At 39.3% G+C, this 12,806-nt stretch overlaps 1 protein-coding gene across 3 annotated transcripts in view; it reads left to right on the top strand.

The window, feature by feature from the left end:
* PALLD (palladin, cytoskeletal associated protein) overlaps positions 1-12,806 on the top strand; it is a 412,154-nt gene that overhangs the window by 178,709 nt on the left and 220,639 nt on the right. For all 3 annotated transcript variants that reach the window (XM_032332582.1, XM_032332581.1, XM_032332583.1), the window contains exons 4-6: positions 5,427-5,493; positions 6,976-7,081; positions 9,435-9,509. In XM_032332582.1, coding sequence (XP_032188473.1) covers positions 5,427-5,493; positions 6,976-7,081; positions 9,435-9,509 — 248 coding nt within the window. The remainder of the gene's footprint in view (positions 1-5,426; positions 5,494-6,975; positions 7,082-9,434; positions 9,510-12,806) is intronic.

Raw genomic sequence — 12,806 nt, 5'->3', positions numbered from 1 at the left:
CCCCTTTAAGGGACATTTGGAAGCATGCAGAGATATTGTAGAGAATCCCACCAGGGGAGAGCCCCTCTGAGTATGTGGTTTCTTTTATGGATTTTAAAGATACACTCCGAGAAGCTAAAGGAGTCAAAACACAGCTTTGGGGGTTTCTTACCTCATTTATTTTGAAATAACTTTTATAATATTTTCTGGCTAGCTTGGTTCTTAGCTCCATGACCTTGAACAGTTACTCAGTGGCTCTATGCTTCATTTTCTCCGTCTCTGCATGGAGAAAATTAGATTATTATAAGGATGGAGAGCAGTGCCTGGCATACACTATGAGCTATGATTGCTGTTCTAAAAATAGGAATAAACATACAGGTAGAAGGAAGGTATAAAAACCACGTGTAATGTGATAACTCTGTGACAGTTACTCTTCATATTTTGATTTTTGCAGTCTTTATCCTGTGTGTGTACATTTTACTTTGCATACTCTTTTGTACCTTGTTTTAGACTAACTGTCACAACTACACGTCATTAACTTTTTTTTTTTAAGAAATAGAAAGCAAGCAGGGGAGGAGGACAGGCAGAGAGAGAGAAAGAGAGAGAGAGAGAATCTTAGGCAGTCTCCATGCCCAACGTGGAGCCCCATGTAGGGCTTGATCCCACAACCCCAAGTTCATGACCTGAGCTGAAACCAAGAGCTGGACGCTTAACCGGCTGAGCCATCCAGGTGCCCTATGTGAAACATTCTTTAAAACTCCCTTTAATGTCCTTATAGTCATTCATCATTTATAAAATTGTAAATCGCTGGCATTGCTTCATTAGTTTTATCTGAGTCTTAAATGATTCTTGCTGCACTGGTGATTATAGCAACTGAGAGAGAAGGGAGGGAGAGGAGTAACTCGAATGGGGGCGGAGTAGATTTACTCCTGAAATTTTGAAAAGCGACGTACGCGCAAAGGATGAACTCCATGACCAGTTTCACTAAAGTCCCTCAAGGTCGCAAATGCATATTTAATATATACATACATTTTAAATGGTTGATTATGGTAGAGTTGCACACATGTATCTGAAGCAGCCACTAGAATATTACAAACTACACGTCTCATGTCACGGAAAAGCATTTTACAATGTATTGAGTGAGTAGGGAAAAACAATAATTTAACAATAGGCATAATATCATCTTAAAACATTTATATATGTACACAGGGATAAAATGCAGAAGGATCTGCTCTGAAGTTATCAGAATTGTGGTATCCCAAATGATTTTTTTTTTAATTTTTACTATTGTAACATTTTCTGGGTTTTTTCCTACAAGGAAATATTAAATGGGGTATGTATTTTAAATGAAAAGGGAACGCCTTTTAAAGGCAAGACAGCAGGTGCATTTTTGTGACATTTCCAGTGGTGCTGCATTTCCAGAATAGAGCAGAGTTCATGGCATTTCGTTCCTTCACTGTGTGTGGGGAACAGTATAGAAATAGCATTTAGGCAGATGAACATTGGATAAACAGTAGATGGATAGTAATTGCAAGACTGGAGCCTCCATCAAAAACTAAAAAGTGATGCTTTTTTTTGTTTTTTTAACTTTTTAATTTTTATTTTTTTATTAACATATAATATATTATTTGTTTCAGGGTACAGGTCTGTGATTCATCAGTCTTATACAATTCACAGCACTCACCATAGCACAGTGTCCATCACCCAGCCACCCCATCTCTCCCACCCCCTCCCCTCCAGCAACCCTCAGTTTGTTTGCTGAGATTAGAGTCTCTCATGGTTTGTGATGTTTTGATAAATACAAAAATGTTAACCAGAGACAGGAATGTCCTTTCCTGACCAGGAGGTGCCGGGCAGATGACCAAAGGGAGGAGACAGAAGGAGAGAGGGAGGGGAGAGTCATCTTGAGGGGGAACTTGCTGGCACAGATAAGGAGATTTGATCTGCTCCCTCATCTGCAAGAGCTGCTCTGACACCTGAGACAGAAGGTGACATTGAGATTTCACAAGGGTTGAACAGGTGTGCAAAAACTAGCAAACATGTTCTTATCCAGGGGTTACCCACCTTTTTGGCCCTTTACCTTTTTCTGAAAATCAGCTGGAAAAAAAAAAATTGGAGGAAATCGGAGGGGAAGACGAGCCAGGAGAGACTGTGGACTCTGAGAAACAAACTGAGGATTTTGGAGGGGAGGGGGCTGGGGGGTTAGGTGAGCCTGGTGGTGGGTTAAGGAGGGCACGTATTGCATGGAGCACTGGGTGTGTGTATAAACAATGAATCTTGGAATGCTGAAAAGAAAAATAAAATTTTAAAGAATTTTTTAAAAATTGGGAAAAAATGATTTTTATTTTTTGAAAAAAGGAAAGGTTTTCTAACTAGATAATCAGAGGGGATTTTATCTTTAAGATGTAGTATGTTTGGAATCACATGAAAAACAGTTATTTGTCTCCCCAGTTTCTGGCCACTTTGAGAGCATCTGTGATAACTTCTGTGGGGTTTTTGTTCCCCTGCCCTTTCTCTTTAATGCTCCTGTGATTCCAGTAAAACTGAGCTGTCTCAGGTTACCCATGATTTTCTGGTAACCGAGGCTACTGATTTTTACTCCTGTTTCCTCTGCTCAGGTCCCATACTTCCTCTCATGGTTAAAATTTTCTCTATCGCCTATATTTGATGGTTTGCTGGTTCTGCTGCTCTTTTATTTTGCTACTCCCCCAGTTCATCCTGCATGGTTCATTTTCCTAATTACAACTCTCAGTGCCTGGGCATAAAGTCCAAACACTTTGGCTCTCTTATTCTTCATCCCACACCTTTCTTGACTTGCCTCCCACTGCTGCCCCCTCCCCATCATGCTGCTCTTCTGTGGTTGCTCAGTTCACTTTCCCCAAACAAGCATTTGCAGTCCCCAAGGTTCCATTCACTGATCCTGCCAGCAGTTGAAGGCCTGCCATTAGCGAAGCATGAAACTGAGGCCTGGGAGGACTAGACATCCACAGCACGTGAAGGTCATACCGCATGGGGGACGTCACAGACCGCAAGTTCAAAACTCCTCTCACTGCTGCTTTCTAGTTAGGTGACCTTATGTAAATGACTTAATCTCTTGGTTCCTCAATTTTCTAATGTGTAATTGGACATTTCACCTTTCAGTGAGGTTAGTTATTACAATAATTAAATGTTATACAGTATCCTAGCAGATTACCAGGCAAAATAGTAAGTACTCAAAAATTGGTATTTCCCTTCCTAACCCTTCCTCAGTTTTCCAAAGACCTTACAGTTTTCAAGCAGATATGGTGTTATAAGTGACCTGAGTAGTATAAGCAAAAACACATGGTGTTCAGAGAAAACAGCACAGAAAATACTATTGGGCTTATCTTTTTTTTTTTTTTAATACTTTATTTATTTGATACAGACATGGCAAGAGAATACAAGCAGGGGGAGTGGGAGAGGGAGAAGCAGGCTTCCCACTGAACACAGCCTGATATAGGGCTTGATCCCAGGACCCTGGAATCATGACCTGAGCCGAAGGCAGACGCTTAACCACAGCCCAGCTGCCCCTATTTGGCTTGTTTTAAAAGAATATCGAGAGAAGACTAGCTAAGACTTTCCTGCGAGAGTGAATAATACAGCGAAATGTACAAACATGGGAAAAGACCAAGAAAGGAAAGCCCCCACGTCCTTGAGGTCTTTATGCAAAGTCCCCATCTTGATGGAGCCTTCCTTGCCACCCCATATAACACTGCATCCCAGGCCAGTCCCCCCCTTTCCTAGATCCCTGCTCTGATGTGCTTTCTCATTTCACCCACTGCTATCCATGTCTTCTATTTATGTAGTCTGTGGTCTGTGTCTTCAAAAGAATGTAAAGTCCACGAGCGCAGGCGTGTGGAGGCTGTATGTGTATAGTTCTTCACTGCTGCATTCCCCTTACCTAGTGAATGGACACCAGTGGTATGTTCAACTCTCTGGCTCGGGGTTATAGGACATGGAAGTTCTGGCTGATAGAGCTACAAAATCTGGCTGGAAATCACGAAAGTCACTAAATTGCAGGTTTTAGGTTTTTAAATTTATTGAGTTGAAACTCCTTATCTTAGTTTTTGTTTCTCGTGGGTTTTTTTTTTTTTTTTTTAAAACGGGAAAGGTGTGCTATAGTAAAAAATGACATAGGTTGAAGATTGACAGAGAGAGGAAGACAAGATAAGAATCTATTGTGGTAGTCTAGGAACTATATGAAGAAAGCCTATACTAAGTGGTACTTAGAGAAGTAAATAGGAAGGGACAGCAGACATTCCAGCAGAGTTACCTAAACCTGACTGTTAAAGCATTAATAAAGGACGGGAGAAATGGAGTCATGGAAAGGAACGCTAGGCAGCCATCCAAGAAATTGAGGAAATGCGCATATTCTGAATGTATTTATAAGCAACGATAACTAATTGCAAAGAGTCCATATGGTGTGATTCTGTTTGTAGAGCTATGTACATAAGTATATGTCAATACATTAAATTTATCGGACAAATAGACATCAGACTATTAACATGCAGATGGCATTAAGGAAGGTACCCACTGGTCTGTAGTATTATGTTACACAATTCTGTGCTCTTTGGTTGCTTTTCTATAAGCACATATTGTTTTATATTAAAGTGTCTTTAAATAATGTAACTCACTTTAAATATATCTTATAAAAGAAATGTCAAGAGTATACTTCTAATCATTACAATTATTTTAAATCTATCACTTAAATCTCTGACAAAACACATGAGTATTAAAGCATAAGTACAGTTTGCATTTGGACTAAAAAACTGATAAGGTCACCCTTAGTTCAAAAACAGTAATGAAGTGAATGAATTTGGGAAAGCATAATCCAAAATCAGAGACCTTCTAACTCATAAGTGAAGCCACTATTTTGTTCTAATTTATCACAGAGTCAGAAAGCATCTCCTAATTAATGAGTAATGAAGACATTAATAATCCAGAGTGTAATCTCCCAGGAAAGGGTTAAAGTTTAAAATCATGAATGCTTTGTGTGCGCGCGCACACACACACACACACACACACACACATAGACATAGAGAGACACACACACATTTATTTTGTAGTTTATAAGCCATTTTAAAATATGGTTGTGAGGATCAGTGACATAGACATAGAGAGACACACACACATTTATTTCGTAGTTTATAAGCCATTTTAAAATATGGTTGTGAGGATCAGTGATAAAAATTAAACTAATAGGAAATCTGGCATTAAAAGCATATGGCTTTCAAGAAAACTTTTTACAGTAGATCTTTGCTCTAAGTAGTTTTCCAGAAAAACAGTTCAAGGAAAAATGGTCTAAACCATTCTCTATTTGAACATAAGACTTTGTATGTTATTATTTAAAAATGAACAGTTTTAATTTTTGAAGCAGTTATAGGTGCTTACTCAAATCTTAAATTTATCATTATTTCTCATTGTCTCAGGTGCCAGTTCAACAGATTCTGAGAGTGAAAATTTAGCTTTCAAATCAAACCCTGGAGCCATGCCGCAGTAAGTGCCGACAATCCCATCAATTCTCTGCACAGCAAAGAATGTGGACAGAGTCATTGTGGGGAGAAGCAGAGTGCCTTGTGCTGTGAAGGAAGAGGTCAGCTGATGTCAGCCAAAGATCAAACATTTGAATGTGGAACAAACACAATTTTTAACTTAGGAGTTTAGATTTTGAAGTCCGCATTTCATCGTTGAGATTCCAAAGTCAAACCATAGACAATCTTAAGTTTCAAGGACAACTAACTGGTTATAAATATATGAGAACATCATCAGCATTGAGAGGAAGCTAGTTAAATCATAACCAAAATGTGAATGAGGACCAGTCTAATTACACCAATTGCAAAGTGTGTAATTAGCCCAGAAATACTTGGATAAAGACTATTGCTAGTTAGATCTTACCAGGAAAATTGTAAAATTTAGTTCTTCTTACAAAGACAAATGGATTATTTTCCAAAATAATTATTATGTAAATTGATGGTAATAATTAATTGTTTGCAAAAATAAAATCAAACCTACTGGGATTTTTGTAAAAAATCTCCTTGAGTATTGGGGCGCCTGGGTGGCTCAGTGGGTTAAAGCCTCTGCCTTCGGCTCAGGTCATGATCCCTGGTCCTGGGATCGAGCCCTGCATCGGGCTCTCTGCTCCACAGGGAGCCTGCTTCCTCCCCTCTCTCTCTCTGCCTCCCTCTCTGCCTACTTGTGATTTCTCTCTCCTGTCAAATAAATAAAATCTTTAAAAAAAAAAAAAACTCCTTGAGTATTGAGACTATGCTAATAAATTCCTTTGATCTGTTAGCAGATACGTAACAATTTTATCTACTCAGCATCAAATAATCCCTGAGTATTAATGCTAAAGGAACCTTATGAGATGATATGCTCTGGCACTCCTGATTTCAGATAAGGATCTCAAGTTTCGAGAAGCTACTCGACTCGCTTGAGATTGCACAGCCAGCCTCTTAGCAAAATTGGGCCTAGAAACCAACTCTTCTCAACCTTTCTCTACACCTCACTAACTTTTATGCAGTAAGAAAAGAACTAAAAGGCCAAGACATTCTCAACAAAATTGGAAACCAGAACAAAGAACACCTGCTAGACTTAAAAGAGACCATTAAAACTTTGAATTAAATATGGAACCCTAACCATAAAGATTTCAAGTATCTGCTTATTGCTAAAGATTGGACCTTCTCCAGAGATTTGATTTTCAAGTTCAATACTTTAGGTTCTTTGATATTAGCTGAGCTATATATAGTTATTTTTCTTTTCCCTGTGTGTTTATTTTGCTATCTATAAGGTCTAGTCTATGCATATGTTGACCACAGCTATTCTAACTGTAGGTTATGGCTTCCCATTTCTGAAACACTTACAACAGAAGTGGTTTGAATGACGAAAAGAAACTGAGCTCTTGTGGGGAAATCTTTCAAAGAGTAATTCCTGCTTTAAGAAAAAAAACCGAAGGAACACACTTGTCTCCTTATTTTCTAGAGCTCAAAAGAAAACAACTTCTGTCTCCTTGACAATAGGATCATCTTCTCCAAAGACAGGAGTGACCACAGCTGTGATTCAACCATTGTCTGTCCCCGTTCAACAGGTAAGTGCGCCTTGGACCAGAGACCACAGTGAGTCAAACTCATTGACAAACTTCTTGGTTTAAAGATTACGGCTTTGATTCCAACTCGGTATACTCCCTGCAGTATTTTTTAAGTGGAAACACAACTGAGAGGAAAGAAAATGGTAGGTAAAACTGTGCCTTTCGAGCTACTAAAAACATCTTTCATCAAAAACATATCACCAATTAGTAAGTGCTTGCATTTCCATTAGGAATGTCCCTAACAGCTCATAACCTGAGAAAATGGTATCTCTTTTAGCTATGACTATTTGATTTTTCTTCTACCTATAAATCCTCTCTGTTTCACCACATTTATTAGTTTATTTAAAACAAATTAGAAGCAAGAAAAGCCCACATACCAACAAAAGTTTTTCCAAGAGATGAACAGTTAAAAAAACACAAATTCCTTGACTTAATGAAGCATTTTTATCCTGCCTTTTTTTTTTTTCCCATTATGAGACTACCGTATCCAAGAAAAAACAGCAATACAAACTACTGGAAAGTAATAGTTTACTTTGCCAACACCACAGAAAATGTTTTAAAAACAGTAAAAAAAAAATTAGAATGGAAATGTTTTAATCAGATGTATGTTACTTTGCCTTTGTGCTGTGATGTATATATTTAACTAGGACACTCACAAAAGGCTTCCCAATCCCTGCCCTTGAAATGTAAACGAATCCCTAAGTGGTAAATCTGTTGTGTGACCATCACCAGCCCTCCATCTCCTGAGCACCCAGGTGTTTTAGTATTTGTAGAATGTGACATATACTCTTGGATATGTGGAATAGGGAAACAGTAAAGATATTTGAGTTTGTAAACTTGAAAAGAACCAACCAGTATAATTAATTCAAAGATGGCATAGATGTTTCCTTTAAATCCCTAAACCAGAGTGGTACTTATAAAAATATTTCTGATTAAATCAGTGGATTTTTTTGTTTAATATTTAATTATTGATAAGTGGTGAGTGTTTATTAGCAACATGTTAGACATTTCATTGGGAAAAAAAAATACATCACTAGCTTCATTCCCAAACACTTTATAGAACTATGCATGGGAAACACGAAACATGTCATGAATGTGGCAGAATATGTTAAAGTGTAACACAAAAGCCTAAGAGCATGAAATATTTAAATAGGTAAGCACCATAATAATGTAAACGGTACATTTAAATGGTTTAAATTCTCCAGGGACACTAAATGGAAGGACACACGTTCCATTTGTACAGGTAGGATGAGGGGCTCAGAGAAACTCCGTTGCTTTATTACTGTAAGCAACGTCATGTGAAGTTGAACACCCGGGAGCCAGATTGCCTGGGTGCGAATCCGAGCTCTGCCACTTGATGTAACCTCTCTATGCCACGTTTCTTCATCTGTAAAATGAAGATAATACCATGCATCTCACCGGAGGATTCAGTGTGTCAGTGAATCTCCATATAACACTTAGAACCGTGTCTGGCACAGACTAAACACTACGTAAGTGTTCCAATAGTCCTTGGACATATAAGGACAACAAAAAGTGAAACCCAGTCCTGAATCACAAACCAGTGAGAAGTCTTACGAGGATAATGAGTAACGCCCTTTAGTATCCTCACATCTCTGCAACTCTGCCAACATTCTCGATGATAACTTGTGACATATTTGGACCCATGATATCAGATCACCATCATCTGGGGTTAAGAAGCTAACCATTGCTTACATAGAAGGGCATAAATCCAAAGTGTTGGAAAATAAATGATTGGAGAAAGAGACGTATTTTCCATTCCCTACTCTGGAATCTTTATATTTCCCCGGAGATGAGTGCCATACAGTAAGTATTTTAGCATCTTTGTTTTTTGCACATCAAGAAAGAACAATATATTCCTTTTTAACTTGTTTCCTGTAATCCCCTATATCAAGAAAGAATGCATACCTTAAACATAAGGTAGATGGTTGATAATTTACCCTCCACTGCCAGTAACTTGTGCTTTTAATTCCATGAATCCAGACTGTATTTAAAAATAAAGTATAATGTCTGTGAGAACTTTTGAAAAGACCCCTGTGGAAGTCCCACACACAGAAATCCATTTGGTAAGAACATTTACAAGCTCATGGATCCCCAGGGAACTGAGGAACTTTTACCTTGAATATCCGTTTGAATAGAGAAGAGGAACAGCTGTGAAAGGAGGAACAAGGTCTGTACTGTACGTGAGCGTAGAGCAGCAAAATGACAGATGGCACTGTTTGCGTTCCCTCGTTCCATTCAAGCGGAGCGATCCCAATAGTGGAAGATTTCCTTAGCCCATCTTTTTAACAATTTATATATTCGGAATTTGATCCCTGTGTCTCTGCATTTTCAGGTCCACAGTCCAACCTCGTATCTCTGCCGACAGGATGGAGCTGCTCCTGCCTACTTTCCTCCTATTTTTACCAAGGTCTGATATCTCACGTCTCTTTCTCTCTGTTTGCTTTGGTCCTTAAGGTCTCTTCACATGGGCCTTCATGCATCGGCCTTTAAAAATTAAAATGAACAGATCCACAGACTCTTATGGTTACCTTAGGCGCTAAATAGGTATTTATGCAACAACTGTTTTGTGAGTATCATCTGGTCAAGGGTCTGAATGGTGTGGGCGTGGTTAGTGACCTAGTAGAGCTTACTGTGGAGTGGGAAAGCCAAGAGGGTTGAAAAAAATGAGACAAAGAGCTGTGTAGGAAATTGCTTGGGAGAACCAGCACGTTTTAGAGAGGAAAAAAAAAAGACAATATTCAATTTGTTCTTCAAGTTTGTGTTTTGCCTTGCCAAAGTGAATGACATCCATTTTGATAGTCAACTGCTCAACTCAGAAATGGCTCCATGTGGTGTATCTTTTTTTTGTTTTTGAGAAAATTACAAACCTTGATTGGAATACGTCTAAAAAGGCCCAAATAAGTAAACAGAGATTCCATGTGTGTAGACTAGAAAATCGTGAAGTCATGAGCACCAAATTAATCTCTAAATTTAATGCAGATCTAGCTGAAATTCCAATTGGTTCCTTGTTTTATTTGTTTAATGTAGAACTTAGCAAATTTGATTCTAAGAAAAAAAGGTCTAAAAATAGCCAAGGTACTCCTGAAGAGGAAAATTCAGTGCTGGTAAGAGGGCAAGGGATTTGTCATCAGAGATGTTAAGACTTTGTAGAGTATTTAGGATAGTATCATGCTGAACAAGACCAAACAAATGGGCAGGTGATCAGAATAGAGCCCACAGACACTCCAGTATCTCCAAAAACCTGCAGATCGCTAGGTAAAGAATGAGTTCTTCAGCAGAGATTTAAAAAAAAAAAAAAATTAAATTGGACTGCTACTTCACACTTTTTACAAAAATCTAGGCAAAGTAAATGAAAGACAAATGTGAAAAAGCAAATCCATAAAATTTTGCAAGGCAATAGGGAAGAGCATCTTGCTTTTCTTCTTGTAGGGGATGATTTTTTTACTTCCAAGCCAGACTGGATCCCGCTTTATTAAAGGTCATTTTGTAAGCAGAGTATTTAGTATAAGACACTGGCAACAAATGATAACATTTGACAACTTTCAAGCACCAAAACAAAACAAAACAAAAACAACCAACCCCCCAAAAAACAATAAAACCTGACAGAATGTGATGCCACTGAGGTTGTCCATGAGGTTGTCCTCTAATCTGCTGAGAACAGCACATGTCCCCCACAGTGTGGGTAATTCAGCTGCTGTGTGGTTTTAGAGCTCCTCAAAGACAGCTTCACCAGGTCATCACCAGGAAGTCTGTGCTATGTGAAGGTGATTTGGGGGGTCCCAATACACCTCTTGATTTAAGCAAATCGAGAGGTCATGAGATTTTGCTTTCCCTCCACCCAGGGCTTCCCCACAGTGGCCTGGCAGATGGTGATATTACGGAACTCCTCCTGGGCACTAAGAGAAAGCCTCAAAACTAGACATAAATCCTCTTTCCTCCATTGCATCCTGGCTCCTGAGGCATTGACATTCAATTAGCCGTATATCCCTTCCCCCAGAAGAAAACCGTGAAACATAGTGTGTGCTAACTCCACAGCTTAGTAAAAAGAAAAGTGAAACATAATTCTGTATTTTTATAAAGGTTGATTAAAAAAAAAAAAAACCACACACTGTAGAGTGATGGGCAGCACAGAGCATACTTCACTGGGCATTTCCAATGCCTTCTACCTTCCGTGTCTAGACCGTAGATCATCTCTGATCTCAGCAGAATTGCTTCCTTCCTGGCCTTGGCTTTCCCCTTTGTTTCTGTAGGCATCTTCCCTCCCTGCTTTGCTGGGTCCTTTTGGGCCTGGACTTTGGTTTTGGAGGGGCAGGTTTAGAAGATAAATCTGCTCATCTCCTTTGTAACTCAAAGTAGCCTTCGCTTTGTCACCCTTAGCATCTTTTATTTGGTCTTTCTCTCACGCATGATGGTGACAGTGAATGTCAGTCAGGTGGGCATTGCTGGTCTAATAGGCACCTTCACCTGTTTCCTCATACTACTTTTTAAAGATTTCCCGGTTTCGTAGCTGGTCAGAGGCAGAGCCCGCGCCTCTGTCTGTGGGCCACTGGGCTTAGCTGGAGCAGCAGAGCTGGTATGGGACGGTGGGACTAGGGGCAGTAGGGACACATGGGAGACGAGAGAGCAACTAGTCTTATGTGGCCTTTCTTTCTAAGTAGTTCAGCCCCTTAAAGGAATCACAATATCAGGTGGGCTTGATATATGGATCCTAGAACACTCAGGGTCCCCCAGTTCTGCCCTGAGTGGATGATGTAGATTGCTAAGTGCAACTTCTGTAGGTTGGCTCTTAGTCTCCTTCAGGGTTCCGCCCTGTGTCCCTGAAGATTCTCCTAACGGCTCATTCCACTTAGCTGTGGTCTCTCTCAAGATGAAAAAGTTTGCTCTGGGTGGAGTCCTATTATAATCCTGTGGAGTTTTGCTTCAGATCCTTGGTATCTACCCATTTTCTCTCTGACTTTCCAGCCTTTGAACAAAACACACAATCCTAAGAATAAATCAAACTTCCTGGCTTGTCCAGGAAGTGTTGAATAATTAATCTACACAACCTGGGCCCTGTGAGTGACACTTTTCCTGCTCTGATCCACTAAATTAGCTCTTCTCTGGACCCAGTCACAAAGTAAAAAAGTCAATTTAGAACCAGAGATTTTCTACATTTAAAAGCAAGGAGGCAATGTAATCAGAAGTAGTTAATAAATCTTAACCTTTTCACTTAAAAAAAAAAAAGAGGCATTTTGTTAACTACTCAGCTTATTATCAAATGCCTTCTCAGACTTAACATTAGCCTTTCATAGTTCTTCCGCCAACAGCACTGACTGAGAATCTCCTTAGCGCTCTACCACACTCACTGCAGCCCCTTTGCTCTGACATTTGTTTTTTCCCAGCGCACGTTTGTTGTCCCTTCAGGTGATCTTAAATAACCGAACCAAACCAGTAAAGACCACACACTTCTTAACGTGGATTTGTTTGCTTTTGGTTGACATGTAGGTGAATGACTCTGTCATATCCGAACTGCTTTAAGAGTTCTCCATCCACCTAGGTGAGATCTCATACTCTGGAGTCAGAAGTTGAAAAAGTCAAAAAGTTGAAGTCAGCCCCATTGCTAAGTAAGCCCGGAGGAGGAAGGTAGGGGGAGGATATCTGTGAGGGGACTATTAATCTTTTGATATTTAATAACAAGTATTAAAGCTTTACCTCTTTGCATCTA

The sequence above is a fragment of the Mustela erminea genome, chromosome 2 (genome assembly GCF_009829155.1).
Source record: "Mustela erminea isolate mMusErm1 chromosome 2, mMusErm1.Pri, whole genome shotgun sequence".
In the NCBI taxonomy this organism is placed as follows: domain Eukaryota; kingdom Metazoa; phylum Chordata; class Mammalia; order Carnivora; family Mustelidae; genus Mustela; species Mustela erminea.
Note: the sequence above shows the minus strand (reverse complement) of the source record. Positions and strands in the feature narration are given on the sequence as shown.